This window comes from Solanum verrucosum, unplaced genomic scaffold (assembly GCF_900185275.1).
Source record: "Solanum verrucosum unplaced genomic scaffold, falcon-dt-bn FXZP01000170.1, whole genome shotgun sequence".
NCBI lineage: Eukaryota > Viridiplantae > Streptophyta > Magnoliopsida > Solanales > Solanaceae > Solanum > Solanum verrucosum.
The window spans coordinates 1,647,680-1,662,600 of NW_026020395.1; the positions used below are offsets into that span (position 1 = coordinate 1,647,680).

Consider the following 14,921-nt stretch of genomic DNA (forward strand, 5'->3'; position numbering starts at 1 on the left):
TAGATTTTATTTTCTTCTATTTGAAGAGAGAAAAAAGACAAAAGGAAGTGGGGAAGATTTTTGTGTGTTTTGATGGGAAATATAGGGTGCGTAATGCGCACAGCCTTTCTCAGTTAACGCTACGTAAGCAGCGATAACTTCTGGTGGTTCTGAAGATAAAAATTTGTTTTCAAATTGGGCCGAATGGGGCCCATTGTGTCAACATCAAGGCCTTCTATAATTTTTTATTGGGCCCGTAAGGCATCTCCAACCCAATCCTCTATTTTACTTTTTAAATATAGAGTTTTCTATTTTTTCAGACAACCAACTCTAATCCAAATTTCTATTTTACTCTGTAAAAAAAAAAAAAATCTCTCTCCTCAATATTATATTATTATTTCTATTTCATTCTTATTTTCTTATTTCATAATATAAATTATTTTTATTTTTTTCCCAAATAATTACTTTATATAATTTTTAATGTGATATGAAATTATATTTTATTCGAAATTTTAAATAACATAAATTGCAAGAAAATATAATATAATACATAAATTAGGGAACAAATTCAAATAAAAGTGACATACAATTACATAAAAACTCAATTTTCAAAATTATTACGTTGCTCCCATAAATGATCTACTAATGCATTACGGAGTTCAAAATGAGCATTTTTGTCCTTAATTTTTTTATGTCTAGCTAAAAATTGTTCAAATTGGAGATTTTTCATCTACCGCCATTTCTATAGTTGGAGTTGGAGTTGGATCCTCTACGGCATCTTGAATTGGTGCATTGAGATCACATTCATCCTCAATTATCATGTTGTGCAGTATAATACATGTAGTCATTATATCATATAGCACTTCCTTTCTCCAAAAACGTGACGGTCCTACAATAATTACAAAACGTGATTGCAAAAAGTTTGAGGACAAGGCTCTACTTTGCAATCATCGAAGTCAAAGACAAAACTAAAATTTTAATGAAAAATTTAGAAACTATTGGTGATCCAAATGTTCGTGATTACCTGCAACAAGAACAACAACGAATACTTGAAAAAAGAAATCGACAATCACAACCGCAGTCACAACCACAATCGCAACAATTCTCGGAATCATATCCTAATTTTTTTCCGAATAGTGTTAAATCTGGAAACGACCTACCGGATTTCTAAATTATTGTTGTGATGAATTAATTATTATGTCATGTATTGTATTTTATCTTGTATTTAAATTATAATGTTATGTATTATATTGTATTGTTATCTTGTATTTAAATTATTATGTTATGTATTGTATTGTTATCTTGTATTTAATTATCATATCATGTATTGTATTTTTAAATTAATTTTTTTCATCTTGCCATTTTAATTTTGCGTATTCTTTATAAAGAAAATTAATAATAAAATAAAATTTTATTATTCACGAAAATTAGAAACAAAAAAATACTATTAATTTGAAATTAAAATAGTATATATTAAATAATATTTTTTAAAAATATTATATTACATTTTAAAAAAAATTATGAATATTAGATATTTAATTAATGGAATTATATGTAAAATAATATGTTAATTAGAAAGTAATAGAAATAATAATAATAAAATAATGAAAAAGTGAAACAGAGAGTGTGAATAGTAGTTCTCCAAATTTGGAGAACTACTATTCAACTCTCTAAATTTGAAGAATAGAGGGTGATTTGGAGGTGGATTGGAGTACCCATTCTCTATTTTACTCTCCAAATATAGAGAATGGAGAGTAAAATAGAGATGGGCTGGAGATGGTCTAAGTCAAAATCTGTAGATTGGTGATTTTAATCCTTTATAAATAGGAAAAATTACTTAAATACACAACACTTCTTTACCTATTCTCAATATTTCCCTACTATTTTACTAAAATACAAAAATCCCTTATTTTTCCCCAATTCAACTTAACCGGATACTTTATTAGTTTAAGTATCCGCCCGTTATTAATTAAAGTATCCGCGCTGCTATATTATGCATCCGCCCATTAATTAAATATTTGTGCTGCTAACAATTTAATAATTTAAGTATCCGTCCGTTATTAATTAAAGTATCTGTGCTGCTATATTAAATATCCACACTGCTATATTATGTATCCGAAAAACACTAAAAAAAAGGATTTTTGATAATTAATGAAAGAGTAGGAAAAGGAAGTAATTTCTTTCTTATACTATGTCATTTGCTTAATTTTTACTAAATAGATACGGCATGTGTTAATTATTAATTTTCTTTGGAGGAAAAACATATTTTTTTTCGTGGAAACAAAAAAGTATTAAGTGTTTATACTAAATAAATAAATATTAATATATGCGTATATGGGTTGTTAGTGCCTTTTATTGAATCACTTAATTATAGTGTATTTATATCATATGATGCTGACACTTGATGTGAGTAAGTACTTATCCGGAGAAATAGTGATAATAGTAGTTAATTTTATACGGCTTGAGATGAAGGGTCAATAAATTGATAATAACTCAAATTAAAATTTATCATTTAGTTTATAATGAACTGTATAACTCTAAATTTATTTTTTAAAAGGATTTAAAACTAAGATTTAATTTAAGCAATTTTGAAGTGTTTGGTAAAGTTAAAAAGTGCTTATAAGCACTTATTTTAAAGCCCAAATAACAAAAATAAGTCAAAAGTCATAAATCAGAAATCCTAACTTATGATTTTTGGCTTATAACTTTATAAGTCATAAGCCAAAAGTCAATCCAAACAAGCCCTTAGTGCCCATTTGGATTGACTTATTTTAGGTGTTTTTAAGCCAAAATAATTTTTAAGCAGTTTTGAAGTGTTTGGATAAAGTTAAAAAGTGCTTATAAGCACTTATTTTAAAACCAAAATAACAAAAATAAGCCAAAAGTTATACGTTAGAAATCCTAACTTATGGCTTTTGGCTTATAAATCATAAGCCCAAAATCAATCTAAACAGGCCAAAGTTTATTTTGTGCATGAAGTTTATAGCACGTTTTGAATTTGGATTTGAATTTCTTGAGAAAAATCTTCAAAATTTGCAAACTTCAGAAAGATATTTTGAAGACCAAAAAGTGGGGCCTCCGTGTTTTCCCGATATGCTATCATTGACCACAGATCATATTTATTTTTCCCACAATAATCCCAAAAATGCACAGTTTTTACTTCAACATGATTTTTTCGATCAGGAATGCATTAAATATTTACCTAAAGTGGAACTCAGGTTAGTCTCAAGACGTTGGTCTCTAACTTAAAAGGTAAATGATTGAACTCGAAGAGTTTCTAATCGTACTAATTAATAAATTGTACATCCAACAATTAAAACAACTATGGATCAATGACAAATTCAGAGCTCATAAACTTTATATCTCGACTCTGACTCCGCTTCTCCCTCTAATTCTATCATCACAAAAATTGAACATATCAATACACCATCTTTGACCTGAGTGAAGGTTGCTCTCTTTGAATATCTTAAATACTACCAAATAGTTTTGGACCCATTCTTACAGTGTTTCTACTTTCTTGTAATTGGTGTAGTCAAGCAGACATCAAAGGTAAGGTTTCTCAACTTCCTCTTCATAGATTTTTTCTAATCTGTTCAAGTATAACAAAATATAGTTTTAAAGATAGACATAACCAACTTCTTGCAGTAGTTATATGCCTTTTTTGCTCAAGTTCAAACTAACATTCAAATAATGTGGAGTAATTGAATTCTGCAACTTACATTTTGGTACAAATTTTTAAAGTTCACATTACTGTTCTTCCATTATATAGCAACTGAATTGGAAGATGGGAAGGGGTGGATGCTATAATAACAACATGAACTCCAGTGAAAAAGCCTAAAAACTTTTGGTTCATTTTAACACAACCCCGTTGGCTATCGCACCTTGACATCAGTAGGAGCCAATTCTGCTTGCTTGCACACTTCCAAGTTTTATCTGCAAATTGTATTGTATATAAGAAACAAATCAAAGAGTAAGATAGATAAAATGAACAAAAGGATTTGATTAACATATGGTGGTGTAAGTAGTTAATGTTTTGTAAACGGTCATATGTAGTTATCTTTTAGGCGACCTGAATGAATATACCTTGTCTTTGAACTCCCAAGAGTAAGCTCAAGATCATCTGGAACACAATCCTCATGGATCCTTTCTCCTTCCCACGGCTTCACCATCCCTGCAATGTTGCTTCCGAATGCAAACTCATCAGAGATCATCACTTCAGCCATGGGAACATCAGCATTATGATCCAATCCTGCAGCAATAGCAGGTGAACATGTACCACTCTGCCCAGGAGTGCACATTCGAGATCCACCACGCGATAGACCGTCCATTTTGAACCCAAACGGATTTGGCGAAACAAGACTATATGTTGGAGAAGGTGGTCCACTTATTCCAGCAAAACATTCTGCATTAATGAAGTTCTGACGACCAGGGCTAGCTGGTGTAGATGATGGAAGGTAAGGGTATCGAAATCCTGCCCAGCCAGCATCTGTTTTAATCCGAGGGGTTCGGGCAGTTGGTGAGCTAAAAGGAGGGGTAACTGGAGCACTAATGGAGCCAGTATGGATGTGAAAGCTAGGGAGTTTGGAGGAGGAAGCTGATGAGGATCCAGAAGACAGGTTTTTAAGCCACGGGATGAGGGATTTTCCGTCCATGTTCAGGTTTGCTGCGTATGAGGACGAAGCTGGACTAGGAAAGGAAGAGGAAGCAGGGCTTGGGTTGTTGGAAGTGAAAGGGCTTGGCTGGTAAGATGAACATGGACTTAATGATGTTGAACCACCCAAAAAGTCCAATCTCTCCACTGGTTTACATCCCTGCAAATGTTCAATAAAGATTTCAAGAAAACTTATGAGGTGTTGCAATAGCCATTTTCATACTATATATGCACTAACATCTTTGTTATGAAAAAGGGAACAATTCAACTTTGTCCATTCAAATTGTCCTGCCAATCTCAGATTTCTTGTGAATAACAGCCTTATAGTAATATATTTCTGCTGCTTTAAAGTTCTTCATATTAATGCAGGTACTTTTGCTCTAAAACAATTATTATATGATGCAAGACAACATCCTTGAGTTCAGACTCTTTTAACAAAATAAGGACCCCAATTATATTCTTCTAGATCAGTTCAACCAAATGGTAGGAGTTAAAGATAACATCTCGCATCGTACCTTGAGACTTGAGAGAAGATAAATAATAATGTCTCCGTTTCAATTTGTTTGCTACTGTTTCAAAACAAAGATGTTTTTTTCTTTTTTGGCAACTCTTTAATTTCAAATTTTAATGTGACATGTTAAAACCAAGGAATTAAAAGATATTCTATACATTCTACATATTAACAAGATTCAAAAAAAAAATCTTTACTTTCTTAAACTTTGTGCGAAATCAAATCTAGACAATCAAATTTGAAACGGGGGGGGGGGTATATAATACTACTGACTTGATATCCTTAGTGCTGGTTACTGCTTGGTAGGCTACAGACTGTCTCAAAGATAGATACAAAATCATTACTAACATGAAATGAAATTGTCTAAACCACCAAAGGTAAATACTCCTCCATCTTTAATCAAGGGTAGCAAATTCGAATCCTGAAAAACGAGTTGTCTATAGTAGGAAGTGTTTCACCCAAAAATGGGACTTCCAAAGGAATTCAGATTAGTCAAACCCCAAATAAAATACCAGACATAATCACCCGAAGATTTTTTCTCCTTTTTTGCGTTTACATGTCAAGTCTACCTTCCTCACACAAAAGAATCATTTTTATCTAAAACTCCCCATAATGAGTTCAATATCAGGTGAATATTTGGCAAGTAAATTAATTAGCCCCCTACCTAGGTCTCATTTTAGTTGATGCATTTCACTGATTACAAGGAAAGGCACATGTAATAAGACAAGGCACCTAAGCAATAGTAAAAGAAACAGTATAGGCAAAGCCCCTATAAAGAAATGTTGAACACCCCTTAGATCACTCCCTAAATAATGTATCTATCTAATAAAGAACCTTTCATCAAAACAGCAAGAAGCTGAAAAAAGTGCTTTTTTTTCAACATTTAAGCAAGGTGAAAAACTCAACCCCCCACCTTCTCACTCAAAAGTTATCAAAAAAATGCTAATTTGGCCCACAAGAAAAGCAGAAAAGAAGAAACATAAGCCATTACAATTCTCCTACATTGTTAAAGACCCACCCCTAATTCAAGGCAGACATGTGAATACCAAAAGGTCTAGTGAAATTATTGCAGGGGTATTATTGTCTTTCTAAATATCAAAATCACTTTTTCAGGTGAGAACAGAGTTAACTGGGGAATCTTTGCAAATTTCCAACTCAGGGTGTGTCAATAAAGCAAAAGGCAAAATCGGACAAAGTTACCTTATACTTGTTATTAATTTGATAAAAGTTAGTTACAATTACTAATGAAATAACTGAAATGTCCGCAAATTGATCAGCGCAGAGAAGAAAAGGAATTGTTCAACCGATATCTGTTTAATCTAACGTAGCCAGATGATTAAAGCAAAAGGAAAAAAGAAGAATCCAAATCTTATAATGACGCAAGTATTATAACAGCAATCTCAACAAACGCCTGCTAGTGCAGATAAGCTTTGCAGTACGTAGTACACACTGCGGTACTGCTACTTTAATTTGCATAAAACGATCCATTAACCAAAGCTACTTGTACTCTTGCTACACAAAATTGCAACCACCTAACGTACAACATGAGACTGGTTCTGACGAAGGATATTTTGAATACAGACCTATCATTGAACCAACAACTTTTTTCGTAAAAGAAAAAAAAAATTATTATTCTCTTCAGTAAAATTTCATATCACAACTATTGATAGTTGTGATGAGAAATTTGCGAAAAAATGAATTTAATCTGACAATGGACTGCAACAAATTAAATGCTTCTAGGGAATTTACCTTGCGGTAGGTGGTGCCGTCGGGCTCAACTGTCCAGCCGGCTTCATTGCAGAGGGCTTTTAGTACTTCATTATTATCGCAGTGTTTAGGAAGTTGATAGTTACCGTACATCCTTAATCCGGCGAATATTTTAGCAGCAATGGCTCTTCGCCGTCGTTCTCTCCTCTTGTTATTCTCCCGCTCCTTCCACGTCGGCATCCTTGTTCCCGACGTCATGTTAATCGATGCGATTAGCAAAACGACGCCGTTGAATGCTCAAACTGCATGAACGTATACACAACCCAGAAACAGGGGAAACTCTGAGAAGTGGAACAAACAAATGGGCAATAAATGTTGAATCTATGAATGATGAAACGCAATCGAAAAGGAATAATTGAGAAGAGAAATGGTTGAAAATTGATGAAAGAGTGTTGGATGATTGAAGCACTGAAAATGGGAATAGTGATGAGTCCCCCACTTTAATACGAGGAAAAGGAAAAAGAAGAAGCAGGGGATTTCATGACGTTCAGAGGTAACTGAGTAATTGACCATAATACCCCCTTGGCAAAACAAAAAAGTGAAAAACAATACTACTATGGGAAAATAATATATAAATCTTAGTTTATTACCTTCCAACAAAATAAAGCTATTGCTAATTTATTTTGAAAATAAAATTATTATTTTAACTAGTATTTGACCATAAATTTTGAATTCATCTTTGAATATTAATGTTTGATCATAGATTTTTTAATCAGATTTTAAAAATTTACCTTCAAATGTAAGTTTGACTATAATTTTTTATCAAATTTTTAAAAATAACCTTCAAAGATTAGTTTGACTATTGTTTTTTTTAAAATCAAATTTTACCTTCAAATATTAGTTTGACTGTGGAATTTTGTTCAAATTTTAAAAAATTACCTTCAAATATTAGTTGGACTATAAAGATTTGAATCAAAATTTTAAAAATTTACCTTTAAATATAATAGATTTCTTATCAGATTTTAAAAATTTACCTTCAAATATTAGTTTGACCGTAAATGTTTGAATCAAAATTTAAAATTTTATCTTCAAATATTAGCTTGACTATAGAATTTTGATCAAATTTTAAAAAATTACCTTCCAATAAATTAAAATATAGTTGACTATACATTTTTAATCAAATTTTAAAAATTTACCTTCAAATATAAGTTTGATTATGGATTTTTGTAACAAAATTTAAAAAGTTACCTTTCAATATTAGTTTGACTATAGATTTTTTATTAAATTCTAACATATTAATTTGACTATAGATCTTTGAATTAAATTTTTAAAAATTGACCTTCAAATATTAGTAGGATCACACCATAAGTGCAATTATTAGAAAGTTCTTGTAGTTGAAAAATAAAGTTGATTCCAAGAAACATAGGAATATCCCATATATTTGAGGAAAATGATAACATCATTGAGAATACATACCATGATTCACCAAAAAATCTTTAAGGGGGGAAATAAAAGGTGGAAAAATGTAAAATATTTTATGCCCAATATGTCCATATTGTTTACTCTCACTTTTTTTTTTTGTTTGATTTGATTTGTTATTCATAAAAAGTCGTTTGATTAGGAACAAGTTATTTTAAGATAATTAATTTTGGGATAAGTTATCTTAGAATAAGTTATTCCAGTGTGTATATGAGATAATTTGTCTCATCACTGTGACAAAAATGGTGGGATAACTAATTCAATAACTACTTAATACCTCCAATCAAACACGAGATAAACTAATCTTACATTTTATTTTGAAATTATTATACTTTATATCTCGCATAAAACGAGCCTATGATGTATTTAAAAATGGTGAACTACAAAGAGACCTCTTCTAGTTACATTAAATAGATATTTTCTTCAAGTTTGAAGGGTAGAACATTCTATCACTCTCCGTCTATTTAATGTTTCATTAAATGAATCTATCTTATTAAGTATTATCAAAACGATTAAAAGCAATAATGTAGTTTTTTATTTATTTCATTGTACTATTCCTGAAATTACAAGATTAATTAATGTCATTTATGTACGGAGTATTAGTGATAGACATGTTTTCTAGTAGTATTTCTTAAAGGGAAAAGGATCTGAAAAATATTTTAATTTTGACCGAAATTGTTGTTACGATATCAAATTTTATGGAGGACCTTTTATCCCATGCACTATTTAATTGTGTATTTTAAAGGTATATATGTGTCCACGTGGACACGTTACTATTTATAATTATGCAATATTTATGATATCCACGTGGGCACCATATATACCTTTAAAATACACAATTAAATAGTGCAAGGGGGTAAAAGGTCATTTCCAAAGTTTGATATCGTTACAATAATTTCGATCAAAGTTTGAATATATTTCAGACTTTTTTCCCTTTCTTAAATTAATTAAGACTATTGAATTTTCCTAAATTAGAATTAAAGTTTACGTAATTAGGCCGAATTTTCATCACTATCTTATACAAGAAGTTGTTTTGTTTAATAGAGGAAAAGACTAAAAAGGTTTAGCAATGCTATTTAAATTTATCCGGAGAAGAAATTTATGTTTTTGGAAATATAATTTTAGATAATTAAATTTTCATCATGTTTGTATCCTTCGTTTAAAAAGGTTGTACACTAGTTCACCTCTCTTCAGATGTGTTTGATAGAGATTTTATCAACATTCAACAAATATTTACAATCTTCAATAAAAACTCAAAAAGAAAAAACATTGTATGTCTTAAAAAATAAAATAAAAATCAATTTTCTCAATATATATCCCAAATTAATAGATTAGTGTGAACCTATTCATACGATTATGCTTTTATTAAACAAAAAAAAACCGTTTTATGAATGATCCCGACTTTCCTTTATATAAGTAGAAACACAAACACATTAATGCAAAAAATGGGGTTAAAAAAGAAAATCAAATAGGAGGAATATTTCACACGTGACAGAGTTCGGCGCACGTGCTAGATGAATTTAGATAATAATAATAATAATAATAATAATAAAGATTTCCAACAATAATTAGCGATGGTAAGTGGCCCCTAACAAGGCTGGGGTCACAGCACGCGAGAGGAGTCGATGAGTTCTGCAACTTTCACGTGATCCCCTTGTGATAAAAGTACCATATCATATACACCTCAATAGTCAACAAAATACAAATATTATTTGCCCCTTTTTCTATACTTTTTCTCATCACTTCACTCACTATAAATAAACAAATATAGTGATCCCAAAGAAAAAGCAATGCAAGAAAGACACAAATTGTGTGCTCTTCTAATAAAACTTAGTAGTGGTATCAGGTTGAGATTATTCCACCTTTAATAAAAAATCTTGTGTTTGAGCTTTGAATATAAAGAAAATTCTCTTGAAAGCGACACTCCCAATTGGGTCCTAAAGTGTATGATTCAAACTTAGTTAAGGTTTCAATATGAGCTTGAGACACTGAGTACAAAATAGGGAGAAAAAAAAGTAATACTATACTTTTTTTGTTAAGGAAATTTAAGTTATCTATACATGATATTTATTCACATTTATCGTGTATATTATAGGATAAAAGTAACTTTTAATTTTTTGTATATAAACAGTTGAATCTGCTTGACATAAAAAAGAAAGCTTCTAGATATAGTAATATACTAATTTTTATTTTGAATTCTTTTAAGTAGTATTTATGATTTTGCCACTAAGAAGAATAATATAAAAACCAACATTCTAGTTAGCTGTAAGACTAAAAATTGGGGCCATTGAGCTCTGCTCTGATGTTGGACCAAGGAGGAGGGTAGGGGCCCGGCATAGGCAGAGCCATATTCGGCGTTGGGTGATTTGATGCATATTCTCTTTCAGAAAATGTTGTAATGTATGAAACCTAAACGATAGTTATTATGAATGTATATTTAATTTTGTATAATTCTTCATCAAATTTTTTTACTCCATCACCGAATGTATGAAGCATATAATCGAGGACAGTGGCGGTGCCAGTATGTTGGTTACTACTTCACCAAATAACATTGGTTCAGTTCTGAATTTATAGTAAAAAAGTTATAAAATATTAATAAACTATTAAAAGAATTAGAATTCTGAACTCATAAACTTTAAATACAAATTTCGCCTGTCAGTGGAACGGTAAAGATATGACACATGGGTCTAACTCAACCCCAAAAACTAGATCATGAGATGAGGTTTGTCCAAATCCATATAAAGAGACCAATTTTCCGTCTCTCTATCGATGTGGGACTTCTTAACACTCCCCACACGCCCAGACCTCAACTGGAGCGTGAACACTTCTAAATGGGGATACAACATCAATGGACATTAAATTGGAGTGAGCCTGATTCTGATATCATGTAAAGATATGATACATAGACGTAACTCAACTCGAAAAGTTAACTCATAAGAAGATGTTTGTTCAAATCCATTTAAGGAACAACCCCGATGTGGGACTTCTATGAATTCATGAGTAACAAAAAAAAAAAAGAGAAGTGGGCTGTCATTGCAGATGATCTGCCTGCCACCAACAAGGCAAAGCAATTTAATTTGGTTTTGTTTTGAAAATAAGTTTGCTGAATAACCAATATTACACACTAAATGATGATAACATAGCCCCATGTAATCATACACATCAGGAAAATGCCAAGACGAAAAAGCTTGAGCCAACATCAAATAAAACATAGTATCACAAAGTCATATTTGTTGGGTGGAGTACATTACTTTCCACACAACCCAATAATTCTAATTTAGTTATTAACACATTATTATGTCAATAACCATAAATTTAGAATTCAGAAATTAATTTAATTTTGTCTCTTAGCCAATGAAGGGCCTATTCGATTGCATAAGAATTTTGTTACTTCTCCTGATATTTACAAATGAATCAATATGGATAGATAAAATTAATTAATTAATTTTAAACACTTTATTTAATTTAAAACAATAAAAATAAGTTAAATGTTATAAATTAAGATTCCTATCTTGATTTATCCTAAAGTCATAAGCTATAAATCCATTCAAACAGATTCTTAATAGTCTCATTTTATGCTAAGGGAAGTGCTAATGTCCATAAAATTAAAAAAACTATAATATTTTTTTTATTTAAAAATAAACTGATCTTTTTTTTCTATTTTTTAGTTAAAAGATATTAAAATTAAAAGAATAAAAATGTTTTAAAAGGTAAAATAACATAGATAAAATATCATTCTGGCCAATTTTATTTTTTTGCTTATGCTAATATAGGCTCATGATTGGAATTTGCAACAATGTGTATTGCCATATTAACAACTTGAATAATGACACCATCAAATAGTAAAGCATTGGAAATTGAATTGAAATGAAATCTTCCTTTCTTAGTTAAAATAGAAAGATAACTAATTAATACATTTTGTATCACATATTATTATTATTATTATTATTATTTGAATAAACTAAATCCACACCTGAAATTTTTCATAAGATGGAAAAAGGCAATTGGTCAAAGTGTAAAAGGCAAAGCAAACCCCATCAATGTCTTTATGTCCATCATGACACCTTAGTGGTCTCCACTTTCCCTTTCAATCATTCATTACTTTTTCATAGATCATTTATCATCACCCTTTGTGTGGGGTTTCTTGCACTCTCACAATTCAATCATACACTACTATCTTTTCTTCATTTCTCACCTAGTGATGTTCTCCACTATCATCTTCAATCAATCATATACTATTTTTTTCATCAAAATGGTAAATAAAAGTGAAAAAAAAGGTAAATCAAAAAGTGCATTTCAAAGTTCAAACTAAACATCACATGTATATACTCAAGAGAGGGCTGATATACACATCAATGAATATTGTAAAGAGGCAATTTGTTGGGGTTGGCTTTCTTTATTAATGATCCAATATACTTCAAATAAGTTGTAAATTTAGAGCCTTGAATATGAAAAAAAATCAAGTTTGGAGAGTCATCTTCAGAAATAGGTTCTAAAGTGTGCAAATTTAGATTAATTGAGTTTCAATACAAATAACAAACTCGGAATGAAAAGAAGAGACAAAGGGTAGTAAAAACAATAATTTTCATAGATAAATTCCACGCGAGTTGAATGATTCACATTTTCATGGGTAGATTCGGTACTACCTAAAAGATGGATTAGTTAGTTTTGCTTAATTAGGAAATATAGCAGCATTTTAGTTTTAAATATAGCAAAATACACTCTATTCGTTCACATAAATAAGTGTATTGTCCATGCATTTTACAGTATCTTTGTAGTGAAATATATTCCGCACACTTAATAAGTCTATTCACGTATATATAATATTAATATCTAATTGTATCATTGTGGATAATAAGTCTATCCGTGAGTTATTTGCTATCGTTATAGATTCCTTTTTCTACCACTAGTCCACTAGACCAACAATATACTCTACTAATTGTTTCCAAAATCTTTTTGATTATATATTTACCACATTTGGATATAAGATCAATCTACATAAAAGTTATTGAATTTTCGAAAACTTGTATCCACCCCCACTCCGCAGTATATGGCTTTAAGTTTGATGCCTAAAATAACACATAAAAAATCATTGTACGTAGAGTCATTTCATGTTTACATAATTTTCTAGGGTCAGAAGATAGGATTAGTAAATTGAATGACAATGTCCCTTCAGCAACTGGTTGACAGAAAGCTTCCAATTCATACAAGGTGGTACCACCAACTGGGAAGGCACTGACTCCAATGTATACAAAACAGCTGATAATTATAAATAAAATTTTATTTTTACTTGTACATTTTAATATATTAGGAAAAATACAATTTCTTTTTTCATATTTTTTTGATTTTCCATCCGGTGTTCCGAGCACATATTGGAGCTCCGACTAAATCCAGATCGCGCATGGGCTCATTTGGGGATGACGCTCCCAACAGGATTTTCTCCATACCGAGGGCTCAAACCGAGACCTCTAGTTAAACGTGAAGCAATCCCACCACTGTACCGCAATCTCTGTTGGTCTTTTTTCATATTTTACTTTAATATCAACCATTCATTATATTCCTCAATACTAATATTTCCCATTTTTTTATTATCATTATACACAAATTTCTAAAACTATTATTATAAAATATATATTTAATTTATAATTATCTAAGAAGAGTGTGAAGTGGACAAGCAAAACCGGACGAAGGAGTTATAAATTCACTAACTTGCATGTCTCTTTAATTTTAAGGCACAGTTGCCCATGCCTTGATGTAAACACATGACATATCAGTAAATTGAAATTTGAGAATGCAAATTGAAAAATTTAGGAAATGTATAGTAAAAACGCTGAGGAGAACATACGCCGAATTCCCAATTAAATTAGTAGGTGTTTGACTATAGATTTCAAATATTTTTTATTTTATTTGAAATTTTTAAAGTTGTGATTGGTTATAATTTTTTACAAATAATATTAATATTGCTCATGCTTGAATGTACTTAAATACAACTTTAAAAGAGAAAAATAAATTGCAAAACAAGCTACTTTCCGAATTTGAAATTCAACTTCAAGTTGAATTAAGAACTTTCATGTCCCAACAATATTTTCAAGGGGTGGAGCCATATAGGATCAGGGGCGGCTCAACATATGTGAAGGCCTAAAGCGAAATTTTTATTAGAGGCCTAAAATCTTAACATGCCTCAAAAACCTAAACAAACATCATATTTATTTATTTAAAATTTACTTTTCTTATATATTTTAGATGCAAATTATTTACTTAATATTTTTTTTATCAATGATTTCTTCAAATATTTATTTTTTCAATTATTAGATTAACATAAAAATTTCATCAATTCAACGTTGAAAAACATTTTCACTAATATAATTATTCTTCACTTGGGTTTTACCTAATCCTATAAAACAAGGTTTTAGGTTTTTGCATGTTTTTTCACAGCAGCCTAATGAGCCATTGGCTATTGCACGTGGTTGCATGGTAGCCCTTTTAATAGACTTCTTTCATGGGCTTCGACCCGGGCCTTCACTTCAACCATCTTCTTCTTGTATCTTATTTCTTGTTGGAAAAATTGTATGAAATAACAAGTAAAAATTAGGC

At 30.6% G+C, this 14,921-nt stretch overlaps 1 protein-coding gene across 1 annotated transcript; it reads right to left on the bottom strand.

Annotated features, from left to right (window-relative positions):
- Nucleotides 1–3,589: 3,589 nt before the first annotated feature.
- Nucleotides 3,590–7,357, bottom strand: LOC125839233 (BES1/BZR1 homolog protein 4-like). The gene is made up of 3 exons (XM_049518202.1): nt 6,891–7,357; nt 4,063–4,790; nt 3,590–3,912 (listed from the first exon to the last, which is right to left on the bottom strand). The coding sequence occupies exons 1-3, from the start codon at nt 7,104–7,106 to the stop codon at nt 3,909–3,911; spliced, it is 948 nt and encodes a 315-aa protein (XP_049374159.1). The 5' UTR covers nt 7,107–7,357; the 3' UTR covers nt 3,590–3,908.
- Nucleotides 7,358–14,921: the final 7,564 nt, after the last annotated feature.

What these genes read in the sequence shown, in the direction of transcription:
- LOC125839233 (XM_049518202.1), bottom strand. Translation starts at nt 7,106, where the DNA reads ATGACGTCGGGAACAAGGATGCCGACGTGGAAGGAGCGGGAGAATAAC. An exon ending in ACGGCACCACCTACCGCAAG is followed by an intron (nt 4,791 to 6,890) that starts GTAAATTCCCTA and finishes GAACATTTGCAG; the next exon opens with GGATGTAAACCAGTGGAGAG.